The sequence below is a fragment of the Phyllobates terribilis genome, unplaced genomic scaffold, assembly GCF_046119375.1.
Source record: "Phyllobates terribilis strain yellow unplaced genomic scaffold, ASM4611937v1 Scaffold_12__6_contigs__length_324123572, whole genome shotgun sequence".
NCBI classification, from domain to species: Eukaryota; Metazoa; Chordata; class Amphibia; order Anura; family Dendrobatidae; genus Phyllobates; species Phyllobates terribilis.
The window spans coordinates 254,308,659-254,321,850 of NW_027362772.1; the positions used below are offsets into that span (position 1 = coordinate 254,308,659).

A 13,192-nucleotide genomic window follows, 5' to 3' on the forward strand; every position below is an offset into this window, starting at 1 on the left:
AATTTGGGGCACTGACAATGGCTGTCAGAAATGGGGAGGTGGCCACAGCACCGACGCGTGTCTTTCTAAATTTCTTTTTCTGGAGTTTTAAAAATTGTACAGCAAACAGAACTCTGGTTACAGCGAGATTTCTGATCCTTTTCTGTGAAATGTAGTGGTGAACAGTGTTGGGTACATCAGGAGCCTTCCCACTATACCCCTACTCATTGTGGGCACTTAGGCTATGTTCACACGTTGCGTTTTTGCTGTATTTTTTTCTGCAGGTAAAACCTGCTCTCTTGGCAGTTAAGAACCAGCTTAAAAAAGCAGGTTTTGCTGCATTTTGTCTATTGTGCCTGCTGATAAAGTTTAGTGCCCCCCAAAAAAAGATGATGCAACTTCCTTAAAGTTTTGGCATCAAAAACGCAGCAAAATCTGATACCTGAGTTTTTGCACTTACTCGTTGCTTTCTATGGGTGAAAAAAACACTGAAAGAAGGGACATGCTGCAGTTTAGAAAAACACAGCAGTTTTCCAATTCAGTCAGGGAAAAAAAAAACAATGTGTGTGCATGAGATGTCTGAAATCTCATAGCTTTTGCTGATACTGTAAAAGAAGCTTAAAATTTACATAAAAAAATGCTGAAAAAAAAAATGCACCAGAAACTCAAAGTGTGAACATAGCCTTAGCCTCAAAATGCAATTTTGTTTTGTTATTGAAATGGAGCGATCCACGAGGGGTTGTCCAGAAGCGGACTGCCCCTTTAAGGAGTGGAGGTTCTGAGGCATGACCCATGATCAGTAAGGGTCAGCCATAATACAACCTCGTCTTCTCCTGCCATGAGCCCTGTCCTGTGTATGCAGCACATCCATCACACTGACCTGTACTTCGTTCCAAAATACTGGAAGAATATCAGATACCGAACTTTATTAGAGCCCATTGTGTGTGATCACAGCATTCCCCAATGCACAGCCTGCAGCGGTCCAGCGCTGACAGCATGGGACGATCACAAGGACCCCGAGGGCTGCCCATAGCTGCCTGACCGCCCTCCACCATTATCCACCAACCAATGCGCCCTCACTTCTCTTTTATACTCCATCCACAACCTAAACACTTTACTATGTAGATGTACTATTACGTGCTGGCGCCGCTTGTCTCTGTTTTCGGTAAGAATTTGTTGTTTGATTTCTTACGTGGTAAGAGATGGAGCGGTTTCAGGGGCTTGTGTAGAAACCGCCGCTCTATTATGACGTCAGAGTAGACGCGGGGCTGTCCTGTGTAGCGCCTGAGTGTAAGAACTGATAGATGTGCTGGTGCAAGGTGTTTGCGTTGCTGTTGAGCTGCGATATATCAGCTAGTAATGTAATGTCCTATTTACTGTCCTACTACATAATATGACCACGTGGTTTAGCAATCTCATCTTCTTGTGTGGGTGAAAAACCAATAGTGTATTCTGCAGAGCAAAACTATAGTTAACAACTTTGTAAAGAGTCAATATATGATGGGAGAGTTGTATTTTTTTTTTTGCTGCAGTTTTTTTTTACCATTGTGAACTGGGATTACACTATGTTTGGAGGTGCAACTAGAAAATGGTTGTTATTGCACTTGTGAAAATGAATAGGAGCTAGGAATCATGCACATAGACACACGTAGGATCCGTGTCATGTGAATGCACTTCACCGGAGGCATAAAAGCATGATCCATAAAATGGAATGGGATGAGCTGCACAGCCCCCAGTACATAGCAGGAGTGACCCTTTTATAGTTACAGTATGAAATGCTTAAAGGGGTTGTCCACTACTTTTACATTGATGGTCACCAACAGTGGCGTAATTATAATAGATGCAGGAGTTGCAATCACACCCAGGCCCTGGAGCCTAGGGGGACCAAAAAGTCCCTTTAGCCTATATTAAAAGACCAATTCTATTAAAGACTTGAAATAATTGAGGCCCCTTTGAAGCTCTTGCATTGAGACCCATAAGCTTCAAGTTACGCCACTGGTCATTAATATCAGATGTGTGGGGTTGCAACAGCCAATCAGCTTTCCCATTGCTGTCCAGATGAGATCAGTTGCGGAGCTGCACAGCTCCATCAATTATATACTGCAGTTCCACTCCCATTCATTTGAATATAAAAGTACACATGAAAATAAGCAACTTTGTAATAGACATTATCAGAGAAATCCACTTCTTTCTCCTCCCGGACTGGTCAGTCACTCTCAATTCATGGGTAAAATCTGTGTTCAGTGAAGACAGATTTTCCCATTACTGAGATAGGAGATGACAGTTGGTGCTTTTAAAATTCTATGGAAGGAGGAGCTAAAGGAAGACACTGACATTCTGCTGCAAGTTCTCTTGAAATGACAGTTACAGTTCTCCATAGAACTTTATAAGCACCTAGTGTCATCTCCTATCTCAGTAACGGGAAAGTCTATATTCACTGAAGACAGATTTTACCCATGAATTGAGTGTGAATGATCGGTCCAAGAGGAGAAAGAAGTGGATCTCTCTGATAAAAATAAAAAACTTTGTAATATATCTTATGTGTATTATTAATTTATGGGAAAAAAATAGAAATGATGGTTACAATTTAGAGAAGACCTATTTGCTCTCTTGCATGTCTGTTTTAGTAAAAGTTTGCATATACCGTCAATTAAGAATGTTAGGACACTTTTTCTCAAACCTTTAAAGAATTGAAAAAAAAATAAAATATTTCCTATCCAGAGAATAAGGGATAACTTGCTGGTTGCTGGGACCCAAAGCGATCGTGAAACCTACTCGGAGATCTGAAGCCTCTGTCACTCCAGCTCTATTCCCCACCCAGCGTCGCCTCCTCCTGCTAGTCTCTACGCTGTGTGACGTCAGGCAAAGGAGTCGTCAGTCAAGCAAGAGGTGGCAGTGCTGGGCAGGGAATAGAGCTGGAGTGACAGAGGCTTTAGATCTACAAATAGCTCTTCAGTCTTATTTGTATATCAAGTCAAATGGAAGCTGCCCGCACATTGAGCGTGCTACTTTTTTAAAGGTTTCACGGTCTCCAAACCCTGAAGCAGTTAAAATAACAAATGACTGAACATGGGCACAGCAAGTACTTTTCACATTGCTGCGCACTATGTTCACCTTTTGCAGCGGTTATTCATTCAGATTCCAGACTAAGGGTATGTTCACACAACGTCTTTTTCAGGCGGGTGAACCCACTGAGCTTTTCAAGATGAAAATTCTACAGGAAACGTCGGTGTTTGTTTTCCTAAAGTGTCTATTTCAGTGCGATGGGAGGGGTGTTTTCAGTATTTTTTCGACATTTTTGACCTTTTTAAGTGCTTTTCCATTCTTTTGGGGACATTTTTAACTGCCGTTTTCTGAATTTTTTTTACTATATTTGCTTGTGACGCACCCCCTGGGCCGTGGGGTACTCGGTGCCGGGCCGGTCGTTGCTAGGGGTGATGTCACAGTGGCGGTGACCCGGTCCGTGACTCAGGGCGGTCAGTAAAAAGGGGATTTTATAGTTTTTATGTACAAAGTTCGTGACGCCACCTGTGGTATGCGACTATATGGAGCCGCCGCTGCTGTGCAGAACCTCTGGAGCTGATGTTGGTGCAGCAGGGTTGGTTCAGCTCTCCACAGGCAGAGCTTAGCTCCAGGGCAGTGTAGATGTTGCAGATGTTATAGGTGATGCTGGGCGTTGTAGTGCAGGGGTGATGGCGCAGGTAATAATCACAGAGACAGTGGGGTGCAGTCCTCAGGGTCTTTACTCACAGTTGTTGCAGTCCAAGTTACAGGTACCAGTGTAACTTCCCTCGTCGTGCTGCACTTACTCAGGGAGAGGTTCAGTCCACCCTCAGATATCTCCGGAGTACTTAGCGGGACCCCCTTCTGTGTGTTCTCTCTCTGGCCGTTTCCCTGCACCTCATACCTAGTGTCCCAATCCGGTACCCGCGGGCCTTGTTGGGCGACGTCTGTTCCGTCCCCTGGGTCCTCTATGGCTACCTTTTTGGAGAGACTGGTATGGACTGTTGGTTGCAGGACTGCGCCCTCGTATGCCAATCTCTTCCTGGGGTCCTGGGAGAGATCCCTCTTGGGTGACGGGGGCGCATGGGCCACCAACCATGTGCTGTGCTGGTACAGGTACATCGATGATGTCCTGTTCCTGTGGAAGGGTACAGCGCAGCAGCTCGGGAAGTTCATGGATGGATTAAATGGTAATAGCATGAATATCCGCTTAACTTATAAATTCCATGCTACCAAAATGGACTTTCTGGACGTAGGACTGAGGGTTGACTCACAATTTGCCATTCAGACTGACGTCCATCGAAAGCCAACAGCGGTTAATTCATTAATTCATGCTTCCTCAGCCCATGATCCAGCTACGTTGGGGGCCGGTGGGACAGTACCTGAGGATTAGGCGGATCTGTTCCTCACCCCAAAGTTTTGAAGTCCAAGCTGCTGACCTTCGAACTAGGTTCGAACAACGTGGTTACAGCCGGCGGTCTATTAAAAAAGGTTATAACAGAGCCAAAGCAACATCTCGTACTGATCTCCTATATAACAATAATAGACAACCTAAGTCAAGTCAGGACTTGATACGTTTTATATCTACGTACAATTCCCAGTGGGATAATATGCGAACCATCTTAAGGAAACACTTGCCAATACTTCGGACCGAACCGTCCTTAGCTACATCTTTGGGTCAATACCCGTCGATGACTCCTAGGAGAGCCAGAAGCCTAAGAGACATTATAGTCCGGAGTCATTACGTTCCGGCCAATAATACATTTTTATCTTCTTCCCAACCAACTACAGGATGTTTTCCATGTGGTCACTGGCTTGCGCCAATGTCCTACACTCCCGTACCTTTGACTCTGCTACAGGGGACCGCCAATTTAAAATCCGTCAGTGGATATCCTGCGGAACTTCCAATGTAATATATTATGCTACCTGTAAGTGTTCCCTCATTTACATTGGACTCACTTCGAGGGAACTCAGAGTCGGGGTCCGCGAGCATATCAGGGACATTACCGCAGCCAGACAAGCGCCAGACCCTTTTGAGCTCAAGACACTTCCCCGGCACTTTTGGCAGTTTCATAACTGCGACGCTAGATCTTTATCTGTGAGGGGCATTGAAGTTGTCCATCTCGGTGCCAGGGGTGGCAACATCAAACAGAGATTAGCTCAGCGAGAGGCTAGATGGATTACAATACTGGACACAATGGCCCCTAAGGGACTAAATGAATCTTTAAGTTTTGCCTCGTTTCTTTGATTTCCATGGTTGCCACTAATGCGTCTCCTTCTCCTGTCTTATTGTTATCAAATGGGATTAATCAATTTTTATTAGTAATTAATTTCTTTTTATTTGTGTTATTTTTTAACCTACGGCCAGTTGTTTTTTTCTGGTGCAGTATATTTGTGTTTTTTATTCTATTATGTTGCGTTGTCTGTATTCTAAAATTTTTTTCTCTTTTTCTTCTAATTTTTCTATGCACTTAGATTTGAACTATTCCAGAATAGACCAATGTGAAAACATGTCTCTACATCATCAATTTCGTTTGAATAAATCACCCCACTGTGATGGGATATTGTAGCGTCGGCGTCCCTGCCTCCTGCTAGGCAGGGACGCTGTTCCCCTCTCCGCTCCGTGCCCGGCGTCTTCCTCCCGCTCTGCTGGCAGCGCGTGCTCCTCCCCGGTCACTGTGCTTAGGGCGCGCACGCGCGCGCTCCCCCTCTCTTAAAGGGGCCGCGCGCGCCGCCCTAAGGAGTCCCCGGCCAATGGCCGGAGGACCTCTCCATATATAAGGCACCTCCTCCAAGATGGAGGTGCCCGAGCAATGTTGTTGCAAAGCCTTCACTCTGCTTCAGCCCTCAGGTCCCGTTACCAGTTACCTGCCAGTCACCTGCCAGATTCCTGCTTGTTACCTGCCAGTCACCTGCCAGATTCCTGCTTGTTACTGTCACGCTGTCTCAACGTACAGGAGGTCAGGGGCCTGAGCTGACCCTAAACGGGGGCCCTGTGTAGCATCGGCGTCTCTGCCCCGTTCTAGGCAGAGACGCCGTCCCTCTCACCTCCCCGCTCCTGGCGCGGCGTCCTCCAGCGCTGCTCTCCCCGCTGCTTCCGGCACGCGCTCCTTCCCCGGCAGTGTGCTTAGGGCGCGCGCGCGCTCCCCCTCTCTTAAAGGGACCGCGCGCGCCGTCCTAAGGAGTCCCCGGCCAATTGCCGGAGGACCTCCCATATAAAAGGCACCTCCTCCAAAATGGAGGTGCCCGAGCAATGTTGTAGCACTGTTCACTACTCTGCTTCAGCCCTCAGGTCCCGTTGCCAGTTACCTGCCAGATTCCTGCCAGTCTGCTGTCTAATTCCTGCCTGATATCCTGCTACCTGCCTGCTAGCCTGAGGTCCGACGGTCTGCCTTCCAACTCTTGTCAGTCTGTCTATGGACCAGCTTGCCCGCTCACCTGGGAGCGCACATCTGCTACCTGCCTGCTAGCCTACCTGGAGGCTCCGCCGTCACGTGCTGTGACCACCTGCCTGTCCAGTGACTCCTGCCCGCTCACCTGGGAGCGCTCATCTGCTGCCTGTCTGCTAGCCTACCTGGAGGCTCTGCTGTCACGTGCTGTGACCACCCGCCTGTCCAGAGACTTCTGCCCGCTCACCTGGGAGCGCTCATCTGCCGCCTGTCTGTTGGTCTTCCTGGAGGCTCCGCCGTCACATGCTGTGACCACCCGTTTATCCAGAGACTCTCGCCTGCTCACCTGGGAGCTCAAGTCTACCATCAGCCGCCACAGGTCGTACCAACCCTTTACCCAGAGACTGCCCCGGTCACTTGCCGTGACCATCTGCCCGTTCACCCAGAGACTGCCCCGGTCACTTGCCGTGACCATCTGCCCGTTCACCCAGAGACTGCCCCGGTCACTTGCCGTGACCATCTGCCCGTTCATCCAGAGACTGCCCCGGTCACTTGCCGTGACCTCCTGCCCATTCTTCTAGAGACTGTCCTGGTCACCTGCTGTGACTTCCTGCCTGGTCGCCACCCGCTCCCTTACAAGGACCGCCCCCTTGTATAGTAGCTCAGAGGTTCCGCCTCCCAGACCCGTTACAGTTTGCTCGGGCCATGGAACCCGGTGGCCCCCAAGCTCCCTCGCTCTCGGACCTGTGTCATGAACTGTCCCGTCAGAGGTCCCAACAGGAGTCCATCCTGGGTCACCTGCGGAATGTCAATTCTCGCCTGGACACTCTGACTGCTCTGCCTGCAACCACCGCCAGTGCCATGACTCGCAATCCGGCAGCTCCACTGCCCACTAATAACATGGTATCCTACCCCGGACCCCGGCTTTCTGCACCTCCTCGTTTCGGAGGCGACTCCGCCCAGGCTCGGGGCTTCATAAATCAGTGCACCCTGCACTTTGAACTCCTGTCTCACCAGTTTAACTCCGACAGGGCCAAAATTGCCTTCATCATGTCCCATCTCACCGGAGAGGCCCTGGCCTGGCTAATCCTCTATGGGAGAGAGGAGACCCCCTGGTGTCCGACTTGCCTGCCTTTCTCACGGCTTTCCGGAAAGTCTTCGACGAACCCGGACGGAAGACCTCATCCGCATCATCTCTGCTACGCCTCCGTCAGGGAAGTCTCACCGTGGGCCAATATGCCATACGGTTCCGTACCCTTGCCTCGGAGCTGGCCTGGGATAATGACGCTCTGGTTTCCGTCTTCTGGGAGGGTCTGTCCGGCCATATAAAAGATGAACTTGCCGGTCGGGATATTCCTACCACTCTCGATGACCTAATAACTCTTGCCACCCGGATTGACCTGCGGTTCCAGGAGCGTGCCAAAGAGGTCACCCGTGAGAGGAGGTTTCCACGTCTAGCTCCTACTTTTCAGAAACCCGTCACTCCCTCCGTCTCTCCTCAGCTACACTCTCCTGAGCCTATGCAGGTCGACCAGACCAAGATGGTCGGTTCTCGCCAAGAATCTCGCCGAGCCGAGGGAAGCTGTTTCTATTGTGGCAGTATGAAGCACTTCATCCGTTCCTGCCCGGAAAAGCCGGGAAACGCCAGTGTCTAGGACCACTCGGAGAGGTCGTCCTAGACAAAAGTAAGCCCTCTCCGTCTCTGACCTTACCGGTCTCTATTGCTTGGGGAGAAAACCGTCTCTTTGAACTCGCCCATCTGGATTCTGGAGCTGCTGGAAACCTCATCTCCCAGTCTCTGGTAGAGAGATACCATATTCCCACCAAGTCCCTGGCTGAACCATTGTCAGTCGCCTCCGTGGATGGAAGACTTCTCTCGGAGACCATCCTGCTCGTCACCGAACCCATAACCCTGCAGGTGGGAATGCTGCACTCTGAGGAGATCTCATTCCATGTGCTGTCCGGACTTTCTCACTCCCTGTTGCTAGGTCTACCTTGGCTCCAGACACATGAACCCGTATTGAACTGGAGGTCCGGTGAAGTACTCCGATGGGGTCCTGACTGCCATAGGACCTGCCTGGTCCCGGTCCGTCCACTTCGCCCTCAGCCTACTCCAGCTAACTTACCTGGTCTCCCGGCTTCCTACTGGCCCTATGCGGACGTCTTCGGTAAGAAGGAAGCTGAGACGTTGCCACCCCATAGGCCATACGATTGCCCGATCGACCTGGTACCTGGCACCACTCCTCCCCGTGGGCGTATCTACCCGTTGTCTGCAGCCGAGACCTGAGCCATGTCTGAGTACATTGAAGAGAATCTGGCTAGGGGATTTATCCGAAAATCTACCTCCCCGGCTGGAGCCGGATTCTTCTTTGTCAAAAAGAAAGACGGCTCGCTACGTCCCTGTATTGACTACAGAGGACTCAATCTCATCACGGTAAAAAACAAATATCCCCTGCCACTCATCTCCGAATTGTTTGACCGTCTCAAGGGCGCCAGGATCTTCTCCAAGCTGGATCTACGAGGAGCGTATAATCTGGTCCGTATCCGTCAAGGAGACGAGTGGAAGACGGCATTCAATACCCGGGACGGTCACTACGAGTACCTTGTGATGCCCTTCGGTCTCTGTAATGCTCCCGCGGTCTTTCAGGAACTAGTCAACGACATCTTCCGTGACCTCCTGTACTCCTGCGTAGTGGTATACCTGGACGATATCTTGGTCTTCTCTCCGGATCTCCCCACACACCGGAGGGATGTTCGTCAGGTCCTGCTTAGGCTTCGGCAGAACCACCTTTACGCCAAATACGAGAAGTGCCTCTTCGATCAGACCTCCCTTCCGTTCTTGGGCTATGTCATCTCCCAAACAGGTCTGCAAATGGATCCCGAGAAGCTCTCTTCCGTTCTAAAATGGCCTCGTCCTGAAGGTTTGAAGGCGATACAGCGATTCCTGGGCTTCGCTAATTATTATCGTCTTTTCATCCCACACTTCTCGTCTCGGACTGCTCCCATATCTGCACTTACCCATAAGGGTGCTAACCCCAGAACATGGTCGCCTGAAGCCGAGGAGGCCTTCCTTTCCCTAAAGAAAGCCTTCGCCTCTGCTCCCGTCCTGCACCGTCCGAACTGTAATAAACAATTCTACCTGGAGGTTGATGCCTCCTCTTCCGGGGCCGGAGCGGTGCTCACCCAGAAGTCTTCTACTGGGAGAATGGTAACGTGCGGCTTCTTCTCCAAAATCTTCTCCTCGTCGGAGCGCAACTACTCCATTGGAGACCGGGAATTGCTAGCCATCAAATTGGCACTGGGAGAGTGGCGCTATCTGCTTGAAGGGGCTCTCTACCCGGTAATTATCTACACGGATCACAAAAACCTGGCATATCTCCAAAATGCCCAGAGACTCAATCCTCGCCAGGCCCGGTGGTCGTTGTTTTTTGCCCGCTTCGACTTCATTCTTCATTTCCGTCCGGCGGACAAGAACGTCAAAGCTGATGCCTTGTCCCGGTCCTTCCTGTCCTCCGATCAAGAGGAGGAACCTACGCACATCATCGACTCCTCCAAGGTGATGAATGTGGCCCCCTTGGATCTGACTCGTCTTCCACCCGGTAAGACGTTCGTAGCTGTGCCAGATCGGGAGAGGGTTCTTCGCTGGGGACATTCTTCTAAACTAGCTGGCCATGCTGGCCAAAAGAAGACCTTCCAACTTATTACCCGGCATTACTGGTGGCCTACCCTGCGTAAGGACGTGGTAGACTTCGTCGCGGCCTGTTCATCCTGTGCCCGTAACAAAGTTCCCCGACATCTACCTGCCGGCCATCTCCTGCCCCTTCCCGTACCTGCTGCTCCTTGGCAACACATCGCTATGGACTTTATCACCGACCTTCCAGTTTCTGCCGGTTGCACTGTCATTTGGGTTGTCGCTGACCGTTTTTCTAAGATGACCCACTTCATTCCCCTGCCTGGTCTTCCGTCTGCACCCGAGCTGGCTAAAGACTTTATCCGCCACATCTTCCGTCTCCATGGTCTGCCCCTCCACATCGTGTCGGATCGTGGGGTTCAGTTCACCTCTCGCTTCTGGAGAGCCACATGTAAGCTGCTGGACATTACCCTGGATTTCTCCTCCGCTTACCACCCTCAGTCCAATGGTCAAGTGGAGCGGATCAATCAGATCTTGTCCAGCTACCTCCGGCACTTCGTTGATGCTCACCACTCGGACTGGGTGGATCTCCTACCATGGGCCGAGTTCTCTTATAACAACCATGAGAGCGAGTCCTCTTCCAAATCCCCGTTCTTTATAGTCGGTGGCCAACATCCCCGGATTCCACTTCCTGTCTCCGTTTCTGTGGACAACCCTGCTGCGGAGTCTCTTGTCAGCGAATTTTCTACTGGTTTGGCTCTCATCCAAACATGTGCGGCTCAAAGTACCCTCCTACAAGTTGGGTCCTCGATTCATCAGCCCCTTCGAAGTCCTCAGGCAAATTAACCCTGTGGCCTACAAATTAAAACTCCCGGCCACCCTACGGATCCCCAACTCCTTCCACGTATCTCTCCTCAAACCCGTTGTCTTTAACTTTTTTTCCAAAAATCCAGGTGCCCCTCCTGCTCCGGTTTCCGCTGATGACATCTTTGAGGTAGAGAGTATTCTGGCCTCCAAGAGGGTAAGAGGAAAAACCTTTTTTCTGGTAGATTGGAAGGGGTTTGGTCCTGAGGAGAGAACTTGGGAACCCAGGGAGAACATCAACGCCCCGCTTCTCCTTGAGAAATTTCTTTCTGGCCAAAAAAAGAGGGGGCCTAAAGGGGGGGGGTACTGTAGCATCGGCGTCTCTGCCCCGTTCTAGGCAGAGACGCCGTCCCTCTCACCTCCCCGCTCCTGGTGCGGCGTCCTCCAGCGCTGCTCTCCCCGCTGCTTCCGGCACGCGCTCCTTCCCCGGCAGTGTGCTTAGGGCGCGCGCGCGCTCCCCCTCTCTTAAAGGGACCGCGCGCGCCGTCCTAAGGAGTCCCCGGCCAATTGCCGGAGGACCTCCCATATAAAAGGCACCTCCTCCAAAATGGAGGTGCTCGAGCAATGTTGTAGCACTGTTCACTACTCTGCTTCAGCCCTCAGGTCCCGTTGCCAGTTACCTGCCAGATTCCTGCCAGTCTGCTGTCTAATTCCTGCCTGATATCCTGCTACCTGCCTGCTAGCCTGAGGTCCGACGGTCTGCCTTCCAACTCTTGTCAGTCTGTCTATGGACCAGCTTGCCCGCTCACCTGGGAGCGCACATCTGCTACCTGCCTGCTAGCCTACCTGGAGGCTCCGCCGTTACGTGCTGTGACCACCTGCCTGTCCAGTGACTCCTGCCCGCTCACCTGGGAGCGCTCATCTGCTGCCTGTCTGCTAGCCTACCTGGAGGCTCTGCTGTCACGTGCTGTGACCACCCGCCTGTCCAGAGACTTCTGCCCGCTCACCTGGGAGCGCTCATCTGCCGCCTGTCTGTTGGTCTTCCTGGAGGCTCCACCGTCACATGCTGTGACCACCCGTTTATCCAGAGACTCTCGCTTGCTCACCTGGGAGCTCACATCTACCATCAGCCGCCACAGGTCGTACCAACCCTTTACCCAGAGACTGCCCCGGTCACTTGCCGTGACCATCTGCCCGTTCACCCAGAGACTGCCCCGGTCACTTGCCGTGACCATCTGCCCGTTCACCCAGAGACTGCCCCGGTCACTTGCCGTGACCATCTGCCCGTTCATCCAGAGACTGCCCCGGTCACTTGCCGTGACCTCCTGCCCGTTCTTCTAGAGACTGTCCCGGTCACCTGCTGTGACTGCCTGCCTGGTCGCCACCCGCTCCCTTACAAGGACCGCCCCCTTGTATAGTAGCTCAGAGGTTCCGCCTCCCAGACCCGTTACACCCTGACTAATCCCTCAACCTGGAGGTACTGTTAATGGTACAGAGGTCCAGGCCGCCAGCGTAACCCTAAACTCCTGAATATCCCTGAACCTCTGTAATCTAGTCCTGAGAAGGACCCCGATCACAACAATGGGGAACAGGATAGAAAATGCCCAAACACAGTACTAAACAAACGAGACAGTACAAGGGGAAAACCAAAAACCATCTTGCATACAAAAACTCACACCACAATTACAGAGGGAACAACAACAGGTTAGGAGATAAATGATAAAGGGAGGAAGGGAAGAAACCACACCGTATACTCTTCGCTCCGAACTCCACCAAACCACGATCCGCTCTGAAGGTCTGCAAGAAATGCTTTCACCGACAACTTCCCTATCAGACCAGCAGGTATTTGAAGGAATCCCAATCCAGCAGCATTAACTGAAGCTGGGCGAGGCTGAGCCTCGTCAAGCACAGAGGGAGAGAATTAACTCCCTCACTACCAAAACACAAAGCACCAAAAACTCAGCTGCGAGAAGTCAGGCTGTGTAGTCGCGACGATCTTCGTGACGACACACCCGTGACAGTACCCCCCCTTCTACGAGGGGCCTCCGGACCCTCAGGGCCAGGTTTATCCAGGTGAGTCGTGTGGAAGGCCCGAATTAACCGGTCTGCGTTAATATCTGACGCAGGAACCCACATTCTCTCCTCAGGACCATACCCTTTCCAATGAACCAGGTACTGAAGGGACTGGCGACTAAAATGTGAATCGATGACTTTCGATACCTGAAACTCCAAATTTCCATTGACCACCACTGGAGGAGGAGGTAAAGGTGACGGTATCATTGGCGCCACATACCTCTTAAGCAAAGATCTGTGGAACACGTTATGAATTTTAAATGTAGGGGGGAGGTCAAGACGGAATGCCACCGGATTAATTATAGAACTGATC

At 51.2% G+C, this 13,192-nt stretch overlaps 1 protein-coding gene across 3 annotated transcripts in view; it reads right to left on the reverse strand.

Annotated features, from left to right (window-relative positions):
- PUSL1 (pseudouridine synthase like 1) overlaps positions 1-12,680 on the reverse strand; it is an 81,362-nt gene extending 68,682 nt beyond the window's left edge. For 2 of the 3 annotated variants that reach the window (XM_073656860.1, XM_073656858.1), the window contains exon 1: positions 860-1,004. In XM_073656860.1, coding sequence (XP_073512961.1) covers positions 860-918 — 59 coding nt within the window. In that variant the 5' untranslated portion in view covers positions 919-1,004. Of the gene's footprint in view, positions 1-859; positions 1,005-12,553 lie in introns of those variants that run through there. The other variant, XM_073656859.1, reaches the window with a different exon arrangement.
- Between the last annotated feature and the right edge of the window lie 512 nt (positions 12,681-13,192).